General features: G+C 45.7%; 1 protein-coding gene across 9 annotated transcripts in view; it reads right to left on the bottom strand.

Annotated features, from left to right (window-relative positions):
* The window catches only part of CACNA1G (calcium voltage-gated channel subunit alpha1 G), a 146,753-nt gene extending 124,625 nt beyond the window's left edge, over positions 1 to 22,128 (bottom strand). For all 9 annotated transcript variants that reach the window (XM_030534552.1, XM_030534560.1, XM_030534561.1 and 6 more), the window contains exons 1-5: positions 22,022 to 22,128; positions 20,987 to 21,120; positions 6,994 to 7,091; positions 4,114 to 4,273; positions 146 to 437 (exon numbers count right to left, since the gene is read on the bottom strand). In XM_030534552.1, coding sequence (XP_030390412.1) covers positions 146 to 437; positions 4,114 to 4,273; positions 6,994 to 7,091; positions 20,987 to 21,120; positions 22,022 to 22,114 — 777 coding nt within the window. In that variant the 5' untranslated portion in view covers positions 22,115 to 22,128. The remainder of the gene's footprint in view (positions 1 to 145; positions 438 to 4,113; positions 4,274 to 6,993; positions 7,092 to 20,986; positions 21,121 to 22,021) is intronic.
* Positions 22,129 to 22,762: the final 634 nt, after the last annotated feature.

The raw sequence follows: 22,762 nt of genomic DNA, 5'->3' as shown, positions 1-22,762 counted from the left end.
TTGCTGTGTATGGAATAGCCATAGGAGAACAGGTCTGATCGTGCAGATATTGGTGAACCTAGCACCGATCAAGGTAGACTTGACCTGACCGCCGAGTACTCACTCTCAGCGGGGGTGAGAATGGGAGCCCGCCCACCGTGCTCACCTGAAATATTGCGATCCATGCATATCCGATGTTATCAAAGTTGATTGCTCCTTTGAAGGGGTTGTGCTCCCCAGCAGAACAGTTGGTGTAATACTGGTTCCAATTGACACAGGAGGTGTTAGTGGTGTCGTTATACGCGTAAAAGTCCAGGGTGCACTCCAGGCCTTCTTCCCTCCGTGTCGGGATACTGCGGCAGTAACGCATTCCATTCTCTCGAGGCTGGGAGCAGATGAAGGGATTTTCATCTTCATTCTCTGTCTGATAGTATCTTTCCAACTCTACCGTGTAGGGCCTTAAAGAGACCAGACAAGGTTGGGTTTTGCACAGTGACTAAAGGCAATCTGTCAAGATAACAACAACAGTAACAGTGCAGGTATCTAACAACTTTTATCCAGGATCTCAAAGCATTTTACAAAACTATTTAATTCACCTTGCAGAAGCCCTCTGATGTGACTTCATATTATTACCCCCATCTTGGGAAACTAAGGCCTGGTCTATCATTTAACCTAGCTACACTGCTAAGGGGCACGAAACATTCATATCCCTGAGTACCGTAGTTAAGCCGATCTAACTCCCGGTGTAGATGCAGCTAGGTCAATGGAAGAAGTCTTCCCTCAACCTAGCTACTGCAACCTGGAGGGGAGGATTAGCTAAACTCCTTCTATCAGCATAGGAAGTGTCTACAGTATGGCGCTACTGTAGCCCGGTTGAACTGATGTAACTGCCTCTGTAGTGTCGGTAGTGTAGACATGGCTTGCGGCAAAGACAAGCAAAGGGACTTGCCCAAGGTCACTCAGAGAGTCAGCGGCAGAGCCAGGAATAGCTCTCAGTGATCATGGCTCTTACTCTTCTGTTACAATCACTAGCACGCACAGCATCTCTTCAGCTATTGAATGGCAAGGAGAAAAGAGAGAAGCAGAAAAAGAAATAAAAGAGGTGGGAAGAGTGAGAGAGGTAGTTTGAACACATTGGGTCAAATTCCACTGTTAGCTGCCATGGTGTAAATCTGGAGTGACACTGCTAATGTTATTGCAGAAGAGTAACTCCACCCAGATGGTGGAAGAGAGAGCAGCATGTGGCCCACAAATTTTACATTCTTTATGAAGTTGTTGTCACTGAAGTCAGATGGGAATCAGTCAGTTAAGGCGAATTTATCTTCTGCCCTCCCAGAGTGCTGAGAACATCTGTGCAGCAGGAGAATTCATTGCTTGGATAGACTCCTTCATAAGGTAAGCATCACCCAAGGTTCCCTCCACCACCATTAGCTCTTGTTCACTGCTCAAGGTGACCGTTCAATGTCAGACAAGCTGAAAATTCCCTCCAAAAGTGGTCTTGGAACAACAAGCAAGTCCAAATCACATGCTCCAGGGGAGACAAAACAGCCCTGTGGCCAGCTGGAAACTAGCTTATTCTTGCTCAATAAATGGCTATTTCCTTAATGCCACCTGGACTCCCACTAAAGCTTGCAAAGCAATTTTTAAGCCTAGTTCGGCCCTGTTAATTCCTGCAGAATTGCCTTTAATACCATCCAAAGCATAGCTAAACCCCTGGAATTCTAGTTAAATTAAACAGCACCCAAACCAGTAGCTGCATTGGATTTACCCAACTGCAAATCAGTTCATTTGCTCTATTACCCATTTACCTAAAGGACCTTTCCATGTTAATGAAACTCCAACCCCACTCCCAGAGAATGAAACCTACGAGAGGTGTGACACAACGTTCAGAGCTGAAAGGAAGAGGACTGAGATTCTCTCATTACCTCTCGGCATGGATGCAACAACTTGATCAACCTCTGTAAGTTTACAGGCAAAATGATTCATGGGCTACCTACAAAGTTTCAGATCCTGTGTTTTGCATCTGAGAAAGATTTCCCGTCACTATAGAAACTCCAGCATTCCAAATGATGGCAGGTAGGTTGACGGAAGCATTCTTCCATTGCCTTAGCTGCGTCTACACGGGGGCTCAGTCTGTGTAGCTATGGTGCTCGGGTTTGTGGAACTTTCAGGTCCCTGAGTTCTGTAGCGATTACGTGTAGACTAGGCCAGAGAGAGAGAGACAGAAGTGAAAGGCAGCTGCTTCTGGGGCAGGACAGAGGTGGGTGTCAGACCTGAAGAGAGCAAGCTGCCTGCATGGAGTCTGTGACCACCTCTTTTCAAGGATATGAGACTCATTTACATTTGGTAAACGCACACATTACGCTACAAAACTGCTGGAATCCAAGTCACTGATTTCAGCTCCCAACGCAGAATTGACCTGCAAGGCCTAAAACTGGCTTCCGCTCAGCCAAGGGGCAAAAATACACTGATTTAGGTGAAGTCAATTTAATTTGCATGTTACTGTAGAACATGCAGGGCCTGATCCCGTCACCCTCGCTCACGCTGAGTAACTGCTCCACTTGCAGAGGAAGGCAGTACCCAGCTTGAGTAACCTCTTGATTGCTTTATGCTAGTTTCTGCTGATTTATGTATTTGAGTTTTTCATCCTGTTTACAAAAATTGCAAAGATTGTTAAGCCAAGAGTAAAATGTGACTGGAGAGTGAGTGTGAAAAGCTCTTGGATTAGAAGAGCAACACAATACACCACAGAATGGGAAAATGGGCAGAGGGAGAGATGGCGCGAACCTCCCACCTGAGATCCCATCATCACAGATCTTCCCACAAAGGGACATTGCCAGCTGGGATCCCTCAGCCACTACAGAAACATCAGGCTAATAACTCTCAGCTACGAATATTCCAGGTGCATGTGCTTATACCCACTAACATCCTTAGGGGCAGACAATCAGGGCTCGTCTATGCCAGTGCCTGTCAAACAAGGGCCCGGGACCCGCTGTGGGGCTGCGAGCTGGTTTCAGTGGGTCTGCCAAGCAGGGCAGGCATTAAGCTTGCTGGGGCCCCCATAAGGGGCAGAAGCCCAGGGCCCCAAACCCCACCACCCAGGGCTGACGCTGAAGCCTTAGCAATTTAGCTTTTGGGGCCCCCTGTGACGGGGGGCCACAGGCAACTGCCCTGATTACTACTCCCCAACACTGGCCCTGGCTTTTATATACATATATACAGTTGTTGGGGAACAGGTGGGCCGTGGAGGTTTTAAATAGCATGTAGGGGGTGGAGAAGGCTCAGAAAGAAAAAGGTTGAGAACCCCTGTTCTACATTATGAGCACTACAGTGGCACAGATATGCTGCAGTAGCACCATAGTCTAGATGCTTCCTACAACAGAGGTAATCCACCTCCCCGAGCAGATTCCATTGACCTAGCCACGTCTACACCAGAGGTTAGGTCAGCATAGCTATGACTCTCAGCGGTGTGAATACATAGTGGTAACAATATCAACCCAACTTATAAGTACAGACCAGACCTCAGTCTATATCCCTCAGCCACTTACCTTTTGACATGCTAATAGGCCTACAGTTAGCCGCGGTTCCCCAGTCACTAATTTCCCAGTTAAGGCCCCTTCTCCAGTCTATCCATCTCATCTGTCTCTCAGGCACTAGCCTCTTGATACCAGCTGAGACTGGCTGTCTGTTTCCTCAGCCAGGTGGAATTCCTCAATCACTGATTTCCAGGCAGAAATATCTTACATTTACATTGTATTTCTGTAATCTGGGAAATTACCATTCCTTGCACTACATCAGGATCATAGGGTGAAATTCCCTCTAGAAACATAGGTCACATTAACAGAGACGTACTGCAGATACCTATTTTAATGCCAGAGGTTTATTAGATTGATGTATTGTTAAGGTCATTCCTCACTGAGCTGAGAAAGCACCTGCCTCTGGAGCATTCTTTTCATGAAACCCATGAAGAAATTCAGTATCAGAGCAGTAGTGGTTCCTTACAGCCAAGTCCAGGTCCTACTGCTGTCAATGGCACATTCCTATTGGCTTCGATGGAAGCAGGAATTGACCCTTAGACAGGTTTCGATCGGCCTCAGTCCCCAGGCCAGATGGGGAGCCTTTATTCATACTTACAGACTGAAGTTCTCAGGTAGGAAGCAGCGGTTCCTGAGCAACCCTGCCCACAGCTGGACTCCCACGATGCCAAAGATAAAGAACACAAAGAAACAGAGGAGAAGGACGTTCCCCAGCATGGGCAGTGTGTCCAAGAGCAGCGTGACCAGGATGCGCATACCTGAGGCAAAGGGGGAGTGGCCTTTAAATGTCCTCATTCCTCACATTCAGGCTAAGCTCTCCCCACCCTGTCCTTTCCAAAGTGGCCTTCCACCCACTCACTGCTCAACTCCCTTCAGTAACCTCCCCACTGTCTTCCCACCCAATGTCCTTTCCACCTGCGGGTGTCTTCAAGGCACCTACAGCTCCCCCACTCACCTCTAAATTCCTGACAAGGACCTTGGGACTTTCTCCCTTCCACCCTACATGCCGCCATTAGCCCCACCTCTTCACAATCACCGTGGCATCTAACGCACAACCTTTCCACACTCACTTCTTCCGCTCTGAACTCCTCCCCTTCCTCTCAAAATTCTCCTTCCCTAACTTTTCAGCTTAACTCTCTTCCTTCTTAACCTAGACTGAACTCTGCCATTCACCCATAAGCTCCTCCTACTCATACTTCCTCTAGAGTAATTCTAGAGCCTTCAGTACAAATTAAAATCTCCTTCCCTTCCTATTTCCTCTCATCTCTTCTAAATCCCTTCTCCTCCTTAAAATACAGGACTTCTGATGGCAGTTAATTCATACAAGTTTGGGAACATTCAGTTCTGTATCAAAGACAAATTGATGGTGACTTCAACTTGACATTTACACAAAAAAATTGATTTCATCCGACATCTCTGTAATATTCTGCTCATCTCTCTTTCCCTCTCTGTCTCCATCTCTTGCATTCGTTTTCTTGCTTATATTGATCTTTATTTAAGGAAACCTTCACTGTGGCCTCTTTTACTTTTGGTACCTCAATAAGCCTTTTGTTACCGGATGCTGTCACCTCCAGTCCACGCTGTCCCTCTTCTGACTGGATAAGCCTCCCTGTACAACTGCTAAATAACAAAAAACCTGCTCTAATTCCTGCATTTATCATCTATCAGAACTCTCTCTCTTCCATTCCCACCTTATGTTTCTATCCTGCTCTATCTCCACTACACAAAAGATAGGATAAATCACCCAGAATCTGCAAATACATTAAGTGAATTACATCCACAGTTAGACAGCAGCAGATAAATTCCACAATCCATCAATTCTGCAGGGGGGAAAAATTATAAACAGGGTTCTGAAGCTACTGTAATGATAAAAACAACAGCAAATAGCCAACCAGATTAAGTTTAATAGACAGGATCAGAAATATAATTACAGCCTAGAAATTTCCAACATCAATGGACAGAGTGGGGGCCAAGTAGTGCCTGTTGATGAGACAGGCTAGTTCAACCAGCTGGGCTACTCTTCTGACTTAGATTTAATTTGGCTGATAACCATGGTGAATTAGATACTTTCTGTGTGTTTGGAATCCGATGTATCTTTTCCAGTGATATTGCATCTGCATTTAGCACACACAAGTCTCAGAATTTATGAGTGGGACCAAGTTTATTATCTATCTATCTGCTGGTTTTATCTTGCTGGCCATCCCTGTATCATCCGAATGCCTTCCACATGGAGTCTGTAGCAATGACACTTCCATAGTGTGACCAGATAGCAAGTGTAAAAAAATCGGGACAGGGAGTGGGGGTAATAGGTGCCTATATAAGAAAAAGCCCCCAAAATCAGGACTGTCCCTATAAAATCGGGACATCCGATCACCCTACACTTTCATCTTCTTAAGGCCAAAACTCTGCTTGGGGTAGGTTTGTTTTTGCTGGCATTTGGCCATAGAAGGGTCTGTATCTATTGTGGAGCATCACTTCTCGGGAAAGGAAGATTTCGCATAATTTCTTAAAGATGATAAGGAACCTTGGTGAGGGCCATAGCATCATTTAACTCCCTGAAAGACAAATCATGAATTCTCAATCAGCAGCTCGCATCCACCTGGTCCTTCCCATGTTGCTAAATAGGAGGATGGTCCCACTGTGGAAAAGGTTGAGAATTGCTGATTTACACAAATAACATGGCTCTAGCCTAGGGGACCCTAAGTAGTGACTCAGGGCTTGTCTCTATGGGGAAAGTTACCGGCACACAACTGTACATGTATATCACTTTGAAAGTGGTATAACCTGAATGGAAAAAAGGCTCTCTTAGTCCAGAATAAGAGTGTCTACAGGGGAAGCTATACTATAACTATAACTATACAATTATACTCGTATAGTTCTGCCTATACATTCCCCTGTGTAAACAAGTCCTAAGAAGCGGCAGAAGGGAAGATGCAAAGCTGCTGCAGCATAGCTGAAGATGTGGTCCACAGCATATCCTTGAACTATTGTAACAATACAAGCATGGCAAGTGCTCCCCACTCATGATCTGTACCCACCCTCCTCCAAAGAGACCAGATCAGTCACACTCCTCAGTGCCTTTTATATTATACACCAGTCCTTCCCCAAACTAACTTTTCATTTACTTGCAAAGTGATTCAGAGAGGAGCTCCCTAGCAGGGAGGGGGCAGCATACCAGATAAACAAATGGAACAGCGTGGCTGGTCTGTGACTGGCTTTTTGATTACCTATTTGCTCCTGTTTCCAAAGATGGATGGACTATTCACTAAAACCAGCATGGTGTTAGAAACTACAAAGGGACTAGGGAACACAATAGCAGCTATAAGAGCCAGCCCACTCAAGACACATAGACCAACATTTTCAGTGCAACTTGAGAAAAAAGATGCAAAGCATCCCAGTTGCTCCTGCAGCTCCACAGTGTCTGGAATAATGAGCTGGAATGAACTGAAAGAGGGAGGACAACAGGGAATCAACTTACTGGGAACTCTGTTAATGGCTCTGAGTGGCCGAAGTACTCGGACAGTCCGAACAGCTGAGAAACTGACATTCTGCAAGTCCAGGGAGTATTCCAGCATGCTACAGAAAACACAAACATGGGAGCACATGAAAGATCTGCAGGAGAAATGTTAGATTATCAAACATTATATGCAGAGTGCCAACAGAGACACTTTCTATTCTGTCTTCCCCATCGGGAAAGGTTTCTGGAAGAATTAATTATGCTTATTTTCATAATAATTAATAATAAAGTCAACGAGAGAGAACATTGCACAGTTCTTCCGTCTCTCTCTTTGGTTACTGTTTGTGTATAGGTTCCAGGGGAGTAGCTTCCTGCAAATTATTCGATTGTCCAGAAGGGGAATTTTCAAAGAGAGGTTTAGTTGTAACAATAATGTAAATGCTGTAAGAAATCCGTGGCCACTTAGGATTTCATGGTTGTCACTGTACTGCCTGCCATAGCAACTGAAAACAGCCAGGACAGAACGCTGACACTCCTGCTGCAATAGCGTAGGCCCCCTAGCCCCTATACTGTTCTATATGAGAGTTGAGCGATTCCAAGTCTATCCCACAGAGGGCAATGAAATAAACACAGGTGAACAGACAGACACGTACTCAAGTCAAAATACTTAAGAGTTTTATATAACATTTACCTGTTCAAAGTGCTATACAAACTTTGCCCCATTAGCCTCACAACAGGTTTGTGATCTATACAATAAAGTATCCCCGTTTTACAGCTGGAGACACTGAGGCACAAAAAGGTTAAGTGACTTTCCCAAGACTGCGGTGGCAGAACTGTTACTAGCTCTTGGGGGCTCCTGACTCATTCCTCTATGCCACGCTCCCACTCTCTAATTGTTGTGGGAATGTTTATAATGTTACTAACAGGACTGTCTCGTTTGGTAGGGAAGAAAGCAGAAGTCTGGAAGCAAAGCATTTTTTAAAGGGATACTGTCAGGTCAGTTCACGCTTAAAATTTTATGTTTTGACTTTTTTTACACACCCTAAGATCAAGACACAGTTTGAGCTTTTTATTGTTGATTAATTCAGATTTTTATTTTGCTGTAAACTCATTGTTTGCATCCCAAATATAATAGCAGGGTTCTAGAGCAGGAGAGCCAGAAAGTGACACTGACGTTATTTTCATCATCCAACTTCAGAGGAATGCTCATAGGAAAAACACAGCATTCATGGTGAAGGAAGGGGTAGGCTGGGTGTCAAAATTGCTTTTAGCAGGATTATCCACATTGGGTGAAATCCTGGCTCCATTGAAGTCTGTGGTAAAACTTCTTAACCACCTGCATATGTTTTTGCAGGATCAGTGCATATAAATCCAGATTCCACAAATACAGATTTTGCTTGACGTATTATTGACACAGGGGCTAACAGCAAAACTCAGAACAAGGTCTCACTCACCACATCATCAATGTTTATATATTTTTGGATTTGATATTTTGGTCTAGGCTTATCTAGACTGATGAAGAGATCAGATTTGAATAACTATGGTGTTACTGAGGGAATGTGATTTTAAAAATAGTCACATTTAATACGATAGAGTCCTTTTATTGTAAAAAATAGGGGTAACGACAAATGCAAAAATGCACATGGTCATGTAGCAGGACTGTCCATAAGCAGAATGTTTCCAAGAGATTTGAATGAGGAGACATCAACTCTGGGTAAGGGTGTTTCATAGAATCATAGGACTGAATGGGACCTTGAGAGGTCATCTGGCCCAGTCCCCTGCACTCATGGCAGGGCTAAGTATTATCTAGACCATCTAACTTGCTCTTTAAAATCTCCAATTGTGGAGATTCCACAACCTCCCTAGGCAATTTATTCCAGTGTTTAACCACCCTGACAGTTAGGAAGTGTTTCCTAATGTCCAACCTAAACCATCCTTGCTGCAATTTAAGCCTGTTGTTTCTTGTCCTTCCCTCAGAGGTTAACGAGAACAACTTTTCTCCCTACTTGTAACAACCTTTTATGTGCTTGAAAACTCTTATGTCCCTTCTCAGTCCTCTCTTCTCCAATTTTTTCAATCTTCCTTCATAGGCCATGTTTTATAGACCTTTATTCATTTTTGTTGCTCTTCTCTGGACTTTCTCCAATTTGTTCACATCTTTCCTGAAATGTGGCACCCAGAACTGGACACAATACTCCAGTTGAGACCTAATCAGCATGGAGTAGAGCAGAAGAATTACTTCTCGTGTCTTGCTTACAACACTCCTGCTAATACCTCTCAGAATGATGTTTGCTTTTTTTTGCAGCAGTGTTACACTGTTGACTTATATTTAGCTTGTGATCCACTATGATCCCACAGATCCCTTTCCACTGTACTCCTTCCTAGGCAGTCATTTCCCATTTTGTGTGTGTGCAACTGATTGTTCCTTCCTAAGTGGAGTACTTTGCATTTGTTCTTACTGAATTTCATCCTATTTACTTCAGATCATTTCTCCAGATCATTTAGAATTGCTATTTGTTAGGCCAAGTGGTCTATTCTCACCCAGCAAGTCTTCACACAATGGACAGACATGCCAATAAGTGTGCGACAGAAGCATTTCTCATCATTCTTCTTAGGCTTTCATTCCTCACTCTACTCTTCCTAACCCCACATCTCCACTGCTTGCAAGAAAGAAACCTAGGAAAATGACTTCAAAAGAGCAAATATAGAACCAGGAAGAGACCAAACAAGTCAGGCACACAGTTTTAAAATATTAGAATTGTGTGTAAAGGCATATCAGAGCAGTTTGATTTCTGCTGACTGGAGAATAACTTGTGCATATGCATTATTGCTCCAGGAGACATATGAAAAGAAGTGAATATCGAGGAGGGCCTGATGCCCAAATTATTGATAACGTAGCTACCAAAGTCACAGAATGTTGCTGCAGATGCCCCTGGCACTAGGTTCTGCGGATGAAAGGACTATGTCTACACCAGGGGTAGGCAACCTATGGCATGGGTACCGAAGATGGCACGTGAGCTGATTTTCAGTGGCACTCACACTGACCACGTCCTGGCCACCGGTCTGGGGGACTCTGCATTTTAATTTAATTTTAAATGAAGCTTCTTAAACATTTTAAAAACCTTATTTACTTTAAATACAACAACAGTTTAGTTATATATTATAGACTAGTAGAAAGAGACCCCTGGTCTACACCATGGCAGCTCCATCACTGTATCTCTGAAGACATGGATTGTGGGTTCAAGCAAACAAGATGGGGGCTTGGGGTGACAGTGGAGAGCTTTGGACCCCTCTGTTAGGAGGATGATTGTCACTGCTGAGTTTATGGAATGCAGCTGCAGTATGGTCCAAGTAGCAATGCTGGTCAAACTATCTGTACTCAACAAGGAGAACATGACCTTTCCAGGGGGTGCAAGTTTTGCCATCATTACACATGCCCTTGTCACCTCAAGCTACACTTACAGCAAAATGCTGTAGGTGAGGCCACATGTGTAATGATATGTTTACCTGCAGTATGCCATTCAGCCACTAAAGGTCTGTGGGCTATGTAGACTTCCAAACAGGATGTGACCTCAGATTAAGAAGGGCTACAAGAGCTGGAGCTTGAGCTATGTAGAAGCCTGTTTGTGCCTCTAGTTGTAGCATTTTCCTTTACCAAGTACCTACTGTTTAAGAACATCCAGGATTCCACATAGCGACATGGAAACTGAAGGTAGTGAGGTGGGCGATGCAGCTGCTAGCTTATCAAGTTGCCTATTCTACAGACAGCACATTACACCAGTGCTCCCCACTAAGTTTCTGTGCTGCGTTCAAAGTGTTGGTTTTAACCTATAAAACCTTAAGGGGATTGGGACATGGTTACTGGAGAGACTGTCGGGAGAGGCACTTGAACTGGAGGCCCCCTCGGTTTGATTCAACCCATTATAGAGACAGAAACTCCCCCGAACTCTGCTGGTGTCTCAGATCAGGGGGACTTGGTTAGGCCCCATCTCTGTCTTCTGTCTGTCTAGGTACTCATAATCCCCCCTCACCGTAATACCTGAGCACCTTGCAACCACTCGCAGTCCTGCTGGGAGATAGGGGGTAATAGGGAAGGACTTTTACAGATCAAGAACTAAAGGCACAGCAGCTGGATGATTTGCCCAAGGTCACACAGGGAGTCTGTAGCAGAACTGGGAACTGAAGCCAGGGCCCTGAGTCCTAGACCCTTGCTTCAATCACAAGACTCTGGGGCCTCTCAGTTATGCCCATGAAGCTCTACAGCTGCATATTACTATTCGTAATAGATATGCCCAGCTTCATCAAACAATAAGGGTTATCCAAAGCTGGGTGCTTTGGCTCCCTTTCTCTACAAACTGTGGCAACGAGTGGGTAATATTAATGAAACAGGGATGGAAAAGATGGGAAGATTATTTAGACAGTGTCATAGCTTGGAAAAATAGAATGAAATTTGCTCCCACTCCTTGAAGGCTTTGCTGTCGGTTACTATCACTCAGAAAATGTCTCTTTAAGTTTCACCAGGTGCGCTCCACTCTTGCGTGTTATTTGTTTATTGAAATAGACATTTGTTTTAATCACACTAAACTGAATAGGAAATAATAGCACCAGAGGTGCAAAGATCTCAGGACCTTGGCTGTCTGCTGGATCCTTGACATTCAATAGCAGCACATATCTGAGCTGGGGCACCAGATGAATGATGCTGTTGAAGAAGCAGTAACTTGGGCTGATGCGAGCTGGGAGAAAGTGGTGCTTTTTCAAGGGGAAAAAACAAACGCTATAACTTTTTGTATTTGGTTCACTGGAGGGTTTGAATCCAAATGCGGCTTCAAGGGAAACCACCCAGAGGTTTCTTCTGAACAACAGGTTTCTCTAAGCGGAGAATGACTTTAGCCTGAACTGCTGCTGTTTCAAAGACTTTCAGACTACCAGTGAAAAAGCTGACATTGAAAGAGGGCGTGTGGGCTGAGACGGCTTTAGGATCCTATGATCTCTGGTGCTCTTTAACCCTTAAAGGAATTCAGTTTAGAGACTGGCTCAAACTGCAAAGTTCAGAATCCTCCAGGGATTCAAAATCTGGGTCTGATCCAGGGGTATCAGTTCAGCCTCTCTCAGGATCTGGTTCTGCCATCATTATTCTGAGCGAGTAGCACCTTCCTCTGGGATCATCCCATTGGCTGTCCCTTGAAACAGTAGGGGACTAGGAAAAGGGGCCATTTGCTTCTAGGACATTAGCTTAAACACAGACTCAAAGTGCCTGAGACCCATTACAGGGGGAAGGCCGCTAGAAATGGACATTATGTTTGGTGCACTTCTGCCTGGACTTGTGCTCCTAGCATGGAAGCCACTGCCCCAGATGGAAATCGCAGCAGGGAGATGAAGGGCTGAATAGGCCTTAAACTCAACTATCCTCTCCCTCACTCAACGCGATCCTCTTGGCCTATTCATGGGGTGGGTCAGGAAAGATGACAGTGCTGGAGCCCTGTGCATTGCAGAAGGCTTCAGTTTCCAGGGCTGTTAATCCAGCGCCTGGTATCAGCACAAAATTAACTCAGCATATTATGGGGAGAGAGGGAGGCACCCCACCAGCAGCTCAGCTGTCAGTGGTGTTCATAATGGAAAGCAAGTGGCAGAAATGGCTGGAAGGGCACAAACTGCTGCTGAAATTTCATTGGGAGTGAGGGGAGGGAGCTTCCAATGGCCACTTTCCCTCATTGAGTGTCCCTCTCCCTTCCAGCTCGGCTGCTGCACAACATTGATGTCAATGGCGCTATGGTGATTGACCCCTGCTGAGGAACCAGCCCTCAGAATCACGCTGGGACTTATCAGTTTGTGACTCTCATGTTTAATTTATAATTGGGGATTGGTCTGGAGAACAGCTACATCTCCTCTGCAAGAGACCCGGAAACCAAGAAGAACCATCGGAGCGAGGTGCGTAGAGTATGGGATGGCCAAGGAGAAAGGAGGGTAGGAGGAAAACTGCAGCTTAAAAGACACAAAGTCAGCCAGAGTCGACTAAGAGCCAGCAAGTCAGGTTGCAACTTCCTCCCACAGCCCTGATTCACCAGCTCTTCTCAGACAGCACTGAACTGTAAACCATTCCGCGTGGTTTTGGGTGTAAATATTCAACCTCAGTGCGTGAGGATCATGCACTCTTAGAGATAGAAGTCACAGCAAATCCTCTTTAGATGGCAAACAAAGTCTGCCCTGCAACTCCTGTTAACCTTCAAGTGCTCTTTGAGTGGCCATCTCCCAGCATCCTCCCTTTTCGAATAATGGAACATAATTATGTGATTCATCAAAACTTCTCCCCCCCCCCCCCCGTAACCTACAGCTGAAGCCATGGTTCAAAAGGCTGAGCAGTGCCCCATTATCAGATCTGATTGCCAGGGAGCTTTCCTGTAATTACAGAGATGTGTTGCAGACGTTAAGCTCTACAATTAGCGCTAATTGCATTACATTGTCACAAATAAATCATTTATTCTTCATGAGCTCATGGGATTGCTCCGGACACTTTAATATAGATAACGAGTACTTAATGGTGTGCCACAAAAGTGACCAATGTCATAGGGAGCCAGGAGTCAAAGGGTGCAAAACCAGCGAGCAGCACGGAGACCAGCCATATGCTAGGATTTTCATAGGTAACCTGGCTGACAGCTTGGTTCTGTGATATTCTGAATGCCTAGGAGATGACAGCAAATTCCTGAGTAAACAGCACAAGAAAGAGACTTCTTTGGAATGGCAACACTAGAATCAAGCAAAACCCTGCGAAACTGACGGTAAAAGCTGCCTCGTGTGGGCAAGTTTCCTGGACTACTTCTGATCATCTAGTTTGACTTTGTTTCCAAGAGATGTTTGACTGCACAAGAAAGACACACATGAGTGTGAAGCCTGTAATCAAGCCTGCCCTATCCCAAGGTAGAGGCTTTTCTGAGCTATGGATGCTGGCCGACAAATGTCCTCAGGTACAATTTGCTGGTTTCCCCCAGCAAATCTTCAACCTCCCGCTCCAAACCACACAGGGCACAACATTTCCTACAGTGCACAAATGCCTTGCTGGTGAGATAAGAGCAAAAAGCAGGCAGTAAGATTTACAGGTCTGCTTCCATTCCCCCATCACAATGCTATCTCTGCAGTGGGCAGGCTGGGTATATTTGGAGTGGAGGCAGAAGATGGCAGAGCTGAAAAAGACACTGATCGGAGATCTTCTGAATCTGATATTAAGCATGTCAGGAACACGCCCATAAGAGCAGGGGATGTCTGATGGCTGCAGAATGTGGCACAGCTGATGGTCAGCTGGTTGGCAGGAGAACTTCCATTGTGCTAGTGCTTTGTACTGGACTCTTTTTGAAGGGGTTGCCTTGAGCAGTGCTAGCTGCCACAGTCTAAAAGCTATACATTTGGTGAGAGAGCAGGGTCTTCTGAACAGTCTGGAAGTAGTGAAAATAAATGTGCTAACACCATGAATGTGACTGTATGTCTCACTTAACATGGCAGGTGGTGGTTAAGCTGTAGACATTTAAGTGAGAGACACCGGTCCAGACATAATTGTCACAGCCAGGCAACACTCTGCTGTAAATCACTTAACTTGGGCTGGCTTATGTCAGGAAGAATTGGATCCAGAGAGTCCATTGTGTGTGGGCTGCTGGAGTTGGTAATGAATGGATCTGGTCAGACTTTGTCATTCAAAACTATTTCTTAAATAAATGGCCCTCCCTTCCCCCTCTTAAAATGAAAATGTTCACTGAAAACTGTCATTTTTCTGCAATTCTGACAAGAGAGCCCAAAACATGAAATTTCTTTGGTTCTCGTTTCCCCACCATTTTTCTCTCCCTCTTTGTTTCCTCCCCCTCCTCCCCATACTTTGTGCCCTGAAAAAAGGGGGGAAGGGCAAGGGGAAAGCCCCAAACAGTTACTGTTTTGGCATCCCTTCTCCCTCACAGCTGGCCATCTCAGCGGAGTGGCAGAGCCTGGAGACTGAATTGAAGTAGATACCTATGGATGAGTACTGAGTATCATTGGAGGGCAGGAAGGTGAAAGTGTGACAGCTGCTATCTTGGCAACTGAATCAGGGACCTCCAGAGCTAAAAGCCCAAGCTGCTACAGTTTGAACTGAAGAGCCCAGGGGCTCTATAACTGGGGGCTTTAACAGGTCATATCCTCCACGCATTGGCATGGAGTGGGACTTGTAATACATCTCACCTGTGGGTTACAGAAGCCTGCCCTGTTGCTACCGGCATTGTAATTAAGCTTCCAAAGCTACCATCCAGCCCCAACCCCAGCCCCCACCACTACATTCACTCTTGCCAGGCACTTTGGGAAAGGGTGCAAGGGTTTTGATTGAAGGGAAGGAGGAGATACCCAGTTGGCCTGTGGCTACCTTTGAGAACACGTGCCAGGAACAAGCCTGCTAGGTCTCCTTAGGGCGTTAGCCCCTGTTTTCCTTTCAGATCATAAAGTCTGAAAGTTAAACCAGATCCGCTTCCCTCAAGGGATTCAGAAAAAAAGTGGACTGAGAGGAAGGAGGCTGGTGGCGAGGCAGAGAGGATTTCTTGTGACACGGGATTGCAACAAAGATTCTGATTTGAGAGAAGAGAGTTTGTTCAAAACCATGAACACCAAAAAATCGTGCACAAGGACAATAAGGTGTGTGCATGCGCCTGGGGAGAGACAGGATGAGAAAACTGGCCTACAAAGCAGTTAAATTGCCTGTAGCTCACTCTTCACTGTGGTAGGTTGACTGCTGATGCTCCCCCATTGACTCCGCCTACACTTCTCGCTCCGGTGGAGTACCGGAGTTGACAGGAGATCGCTCAGTGGTCGATTTATCATGTGTTCACTAGACACGATAAATCGACCCCTGCTGGATCAGTCGCTCTGGAGGTAAGCGTAGACATGCCCTCAGAATGTGGGTCTTGGGTGCAGAAGCTATTTCTGCAACAAAGATTTGTAGGAGATGGAAGTTGTTGCTTGCCTAGGACGTACACACAGTCATCAGCAAACAGGTGGGGGAGGAAGGAATCAAAGTCTTTCAACCAAAATCCACCGTCAAATTTCTTTTCTCTATCAGATTATTTATAGAATTTGGTCTGGATCATCATAGCAGCACAAAAATCTACACCTCAGCTCAGCTCTCCCCCATCTCCAGTTCTCACCCTCAGCTATTTCTCTCACAACTTACTCCTTCTTAGGGAAAAGGCCACGTACACCATTTTCAGCCATCGCCTTTTACCCCCCTTTCCTCAGCTCCTGAAGGAGGATCAGCAGACCCAGAAAGAATGCTTCCAACAAACCGAATCTTCATCAACCGGACTGCACTTCAAAGGGATTTCATGGGTTCCACGTGTCACTGGCACCTGCCAACCAAAATGTTGGCGGAAACAAAGTCCAGTATTTGCACTTGGAGGGTGTGGGCCTTTGCCTGCTCTAGTGGATAGAGCACGTTAGAGGTTAATGAACGTGCTACAGCAGCCAGCTAGGGTTTGGTTTTCAAAGGGGCTGGCGTACCAGGCCTAGACTGGAATTTTGCAGGTCAGGTCTAATGCCAGCTCTTATAGACACTTCCTGGTTGTAAGCACCACATGATGTGCTTTAAGGGCATGGCTATCCTGAAATCCTCCACATGCCATGCATGGCAGTGCTTGGCAGAGGTTCAAATTCAGAGTTCATCAAAAGCAGCTGCTCTGTCAGCAGCCACAAGGGAAGCCAAAAGCAGCAAGATAACGAAGCTTAAAGTGAAGGACTTTCATTGCTTCCATATTCTGCAGTTAATGCTGCAGCCTGGGTGTTCATTTCACTAATTTGTCCCATGTGGGAAAGACAACTATCCCTAGCTATGTTCAGGAATCTGACCCCGTATAGTTGAGATATTGACTCAGAGGAGACATTTTGAATTTAGGCATTTTATTTAATAATATAGTCCTCACCCAATTATGGGCCCAATTACATACACCTAAGAAAATGTACTAGCCCCTGCATTGCCATCTGCCATGTGCTAATCTCATACCTCTCTACTGCTTTCAGCTGTCCACACCCCCCAAGGTGTTCTACGGGGTACAGGTGAGGGATGGTTGTAGAGAGTAATACTGAATTGAGGAGAGGAAAACACTTTTAGGAGTGGTAGGACAAGATCCCATAGAAAAGAATAAGTGCTCAAGAAGTGGAGGGGAACGACTGTGAGTAATAAACAGAGAAGAAGCCCAACCTCCTTGGGAAGAAGATATTCTGCTTTGTATTTAAAGTTAGTTCGATCCTTTGTCAGCCCAATTGGTTTTGACAGGGCCCAGATGGGAACAGTTCATGAACATACAGAAAAGAGAAATCATTCAGCAAGAGGCAAAGCTGACCTGGCAGGAGGTCAAACTGTGAGGCTGCAGATCCTCTCGAACGGATGTGTGTGTGAGAGATAATGTTCTGAGAACTGTACAAGGTGGGAGTGTTTAGGGCACCTATTTGTGTGCCTAGGAGAAGGAGAAAGAAATAGGGTTTTCTTATGGCTGCACTCAAGGGAAAGGGGCATTTGGGTATCCCAATGCAATCTGAGGGCCCAAACGCAAGAGTTGGGCAGGTGATTTGTGTACTCAATTAAAAAAACTGGAACCACTACCTCACTATTATTAGGATTATATAAGTGCCTAACACAATGTGACCCTTTATAAACACCTAAGAGGCAGTTCCAAGCCCCAAAGAGCTTACAGTCCAAAGAGAGAGGGAAAGGTGTAGTGCCTTGGCATAGACACCCAGCAGGGTAGTAGGCAAGCTGGGAATGGAATCCAGGACTCCAGACTCCTAGTCTAGTGCATTAGCCACTCAACTGCACTGTGCCCAAAACATTTTTACTGAACAGATTCCACCCTCGGGCAATGGCAGAACCTTAACAGACCTGTGCTCATTACATCAGGTTCCCAGGCAGGATGTTTCTTTGGCTGGCCCTTTATTTCCCTTTTAAAAAGTACTCATCTATCACTAAACGTAGGAATACAGAATGTCATTACAAACGCAAAGCCTGAGATCAAATTAAGACTAGGAAGAGGAGAGTTAAATGGCAGCCATTTCATCCATGACACATCAGCACCATCTGGCTATTCCAGCCTGGGTTGTGCAGCACAGAGGGTCACACAATCTTCTCCTCTTACGGATATTGCAAGGATCTCAGAGTGGCACATGAAGGCTGCCTCATCGTCCTAAATTCCCTGCTCTGTTGGTTCAATTAAGCCAGACCCTTAAAGAAGACATGGTCAGATAGTATAATCTCAGAATTTAACCATTACAATTATCGCCCGGTGGGGAGGGTCTTCAAAATTCTCCAGTTTTATTTGCAATTACACCATACTATCCCTAACCCCCTATTCCCCTAACTACAACACCACCCCCAAACAAACAACTCCAGTAAAAAAAAACCAACACAACAACAACAACAAACAAAAACAAAAATCCCACCCCAAACAAAAAAATACCCAACAAAAGTCGCCAACAGGCCTGATCCAAAGCCCATTCAAGTTAATGGCAAGACTCCCATTGACTTCAAGCCTTAATCTTGTAGGGCCTATGCTAAAAACAGGACACGGTAACATGAAGAAGAAGATACTTTAGCGCAGACTAGATGGGTGCACAGTTTGTAGGCAAACACCCACCACACTTTTCTCCTATGATTTTCCTAAGTAACTTTACACCCGTAAGACCATTAGGGAAGTGTAAACAAGAGCACAATCTGGCTCATGATTTTGACAAAGACCATGCTTTTCCTGGGGAAGCCTTGAAACGAATCAAAACAAACTGGCTCAGGAAACCCATGAGTAAGACTATGCTCCACACCATACTCCTTCCTCAGGGTCCCCAGGGCCTCTCCTAGCCCTTGAGCTTTGCACTTGTGGTTACGCCGACGCCAGTGGACTCTTGCGCGTGTACAGCTCAACTCCTTGCACCATCTCTTCTGTGACAAACATGCAGCCAGCCAGCTAGTTCTTTCCATTCCAGCAAACAAGACGCTCCCCACCAAAGCAGGCCCCCTCCAAAGCTCCGGGCACCCCAACATACATTTGAAAACACAGTAACACAAAGGTTACAAAGCATAAAGCTGCCTGGGGCACCTCCCACCTAGCACACCTCATTCCACCATTAGCTAGGTGACTAAAACTCTCCCTGTGCCTTCCCACCAGCCAGAAATCCTTCTTGCAGCTGCCTCGGCCCTTTGCCAAGGGCTGCTGAGACAGAGGCCTGGCAGTCTGCCTGGATGGGCAACAAATCTGGGCATTTCAGATGATGGGTTGGGGTAGACTGTTCCAGAGGAAAGCAAATCTTACAGGGAACTTTCTGCCAGCAGCCCCCTCTCCTTTATAACAGGGCAGGGCTCTAGCGCCTTTGCAGGTGGCTAACATGGTATTAGGGCAGTATTGTGCTGAGAATCTTTATTCACAAGGGCCTACCTAGATTGTATATCCAACTCAAGTGGGGGAATGAGTTATAATCCAGCCACACGCCTGCTTTTTTTCCCTTTTCTTTTCTTTTTTTTTTTAACATAGAAATTGTCAGAGTGGATCAGCACCATGGTCAGTCTGGTCTAGAATCCTGTCTCTGTGGCCAGCGACAGTGGCCAGCATTGGGTGCTTCAGAGGAAAGTGCAAGAAATCACCTGATCTCTAGTAGAGACTAGTTAAAACCCTGATGCATGAGGGTTAATGTCTCTTCCAAAATGTTTGCTTGCATTAAGTATAGTAACACTGGATAGTCTTTGTTCTCATAACAGTATCCAATCTCTGCTGGAATCCTGCAAAGTTTTTGGCTTCCACTGCATCATGTGGCAGTGAGTTCCACAGCCTAATTACACACAAAAAAAGCATTTCCTTTAGTCAGCTTTGGGTTTGCCACCTTCTCATTTCCACTGACTGTCCCCTTGCTGTTGCCAGGATCCTGCCCTCACATGTGCAGGCTTGTGCTGTCAACAGGCTGAGCATGCAGAGATGCACCATAAGCCATAAGCCAACTGAACAAACATGTAACCACCTCCCGGTAGCCCACAAGCTTGCTGTGGACTGCCCAACCTGGGAAATGACGCAGTTGTGGTTTATTTCTAGGATCCACCAATTCATTCCAGGAAATTCCAGTTATATACACAAGGAAAAAATAGCCCAATTCCCAGAGGTCCTTGGGCTCTCCGCACGAGTAGAGAGGTGAAGCAAGGGCCTCTGAGCCCTTAATGTGTCAAGGCAACTCAACTCTTGGCTGTGGGCCAGGAATTTTTCTTGTGGATTTCCAGCCACAACCAGGAGATTCTCGGGTGCTAGAAGAGCATTTAATTTAAACCAGGTGCCTGTGAAAGGCAAACACTCATGAAAGGCAAAACTTGGTCGCTTTCCCTCAACAACAACAACAAAGGGCAATCACGCACATTTCACTTAAATATTTCACTTGGAACCCACTCCTCGCTTGAAACGAGCTGCTGAAACCTCATCCATTTGGGCAATCTGCATGACACAAACTACCAATATTTCTGGAGCCAGAAAAATAGTTCAGTTGAGTGCCAGCTAAGACTGCCTGGAGCTGCCAAGCGAGAGATCTTACAGTATGGAAAGCATACAGGCTGGCGGAGAACAAAGGAAAACAGTTTTTGTAACATTCCCCCCCCCACTCTCTTTTTGTTGCTGTTGTCTGTAAACGCAGTGCTGCCAGGGAAGGTAGCAATCTTTCCAAGCAGGCGGATGCCGGATAGGGGGATAGCAGGCATGTGGAAATACAGGCAGAAAATGTAGCATCTTGTACTATACACTGCAGAAAATAAATTTCCCAGTGTCTCCTCTTCTACCTTCATGGTAGGGTGCTTGCCCCGCTGGAAAGAGAAGTTGATAACTACAATCATGTGGGAACATGGTTAGAGTTAGCAGGGTCCTCTCACTACCCAGTGGGGGCTGGCGCTTTCCTCTTCCTCAGAGCTATGCTAGTAAAACAGTGCTGCCAACCATCATTGAGGACTACACCTAGAACCACACACCTCCCTCGCCCTGGATTTCTCCTGACTTACCCGGCTATGACAATGAAAAAATCCAGGCGATTCCACGTATCTCCCAGGTAGCACTTCTTCCCGAAAATCCCTAGTGCAATCATCTTGACTATCATCTCCACAGCGAAGAAGGCAAAGATGAAGTCATCAAAGCTCTAGAAAACAAAGCAGCAGCAGGAGGTCAGAAGAAAAACAGCTGCCCCCAGCAGAGTGGCAAGAGAAGGGAGTGTATCCGATGATGAGAGAACACAGAACACGGTTACATTGTTATGTCAAATGTCAAGCCCCTGACTGCTGACGGAAGAGCCAGTGCACTGTAGACCCAGGGAGGGATGCTATTTTAGCTGTAAAGGATGATAACCCAGACATAGTTCAATACATGTTCTCCAGCAACTGGTACTTTAAAAATCATGCTAAAGTTAGTACTGGTGAAAGGTATGGAAGGCCTGATCATTGGTCATTGGAGTCAATGAGTCTCTTCATTGATCTGAGTGGGGTTTGGATCAGGCCCTGATTAACAGCACTGAGGATTCATGTCACCAAGCAGACACAGCTCATAGAGCAGCAGTGTGTTCCCCCCGACACACACATACCATGTGCCTCCACCCTATTCTACTGGGAAGGAACCAACTTTTTTTGAAGGGGTGGGGCGGATCAGAGAACATTTAAGGCTTTGCCTGCACTGCAAAACTGACTGTTCAAAAATAAAATCCAATTGGTTTCAAGCTGGGCTACATTGCGCTGGCTTATAGGTGCTCTGCCTGTCACCATTAAGTGTGCCTTGGTGCACTTAAATCAATGGCTGGCCACTGGCAGCTGAAACCCCCAGTGAAGGCAAGAACTCAACCTCTCCAAGGCATGTGGGTGGGAGCGGATACTGACATAACTGTGATCATGCTAGTTTTCTCTGTGTCTGGCTTTCTAGGTGGAAACAGGGAGTCTCCTTTTGGAGTCCCTCAGGTACTTGTCAGCGCTAACAACCAGGGGAGGGCTTTGTTAGCCACTGCCGCTCCCCTCCATTGGAGTAAGATCAGTAAGGTGAATACACGCCCATACCTGGAGAATCCTGCAGCGCGGGGAATCACAGGCCATGTCTTCACAGGGGTGGAACATGCCCAATGTCACACAGTTGAGGAGAATCACCAGCATGCTGAGCCTTTCGAACCAGGTGCACAGGAGGTCCGTTAAGGAAATCAACAGCCCTTTCAAAACACAAGCTGGGAAGGGTCTACTAAAACTAGACACATCATGTTCGCCCATAGATAGAAGGAAGGCAGAGCACCAAGGTAATGATGAAGGAAAGAAGGAACAGCAAGTTGGCCAGAGTTATTACAAGCAGGCTTTTTTCTGTCTGAGACTCTCCAAGTCTGGTCTCCTTAAAGATGGCCATTCCCTTCCTGACTGCAATCTCTGCTTGAACTGACCAGCTGGTACGATTACTTCTGCGTGATACAAACTTCTGTTTGGGGAGAGACAACTCAAATTAGACTAAGGACTTCTCATGAGAGCATCACCATCAAGGAAAAACCTCTCAGTGGTACTGAACACATCAGCACGGGCTGGGAGTCCCTGCAGAATTCCCCCAAATTCCTGAGGTTCTGTTCTAACAAGCATTGGGTCTCGTGTGAAACCTGGCATAGATTCTATGGGAGGTGAGTTCTTCAGTTATTTTGAAGTCACAGTTGGCAACCTGGGTCTTTACCTTAGACATTTGAGCTCTGAAAAATCTCTTTTTAAATATGCCTTCTTTAAACCTTCTTCCGTAGGGCCCTGAGCCAGCAAGGTACGTAAGCAAGT

Source organism: Gopherus evgoodei, chromosome 15, assembly GCF_007399415.2.
Source record: "Gopherus evgoodei ecotype Sinaloan lineage chromosome 15, rGopEvg1_v1.p, whole genome shotgun sequence".
Taxonomy (NCBI): Eukaryota; Metazoa; Chordata; order Testudines; family Testudinidae; genus Gopherus; species Gopherus evgoodei.
This window is presented reverse-complemented; position numbering and strand designations above follow the sequence as displayed.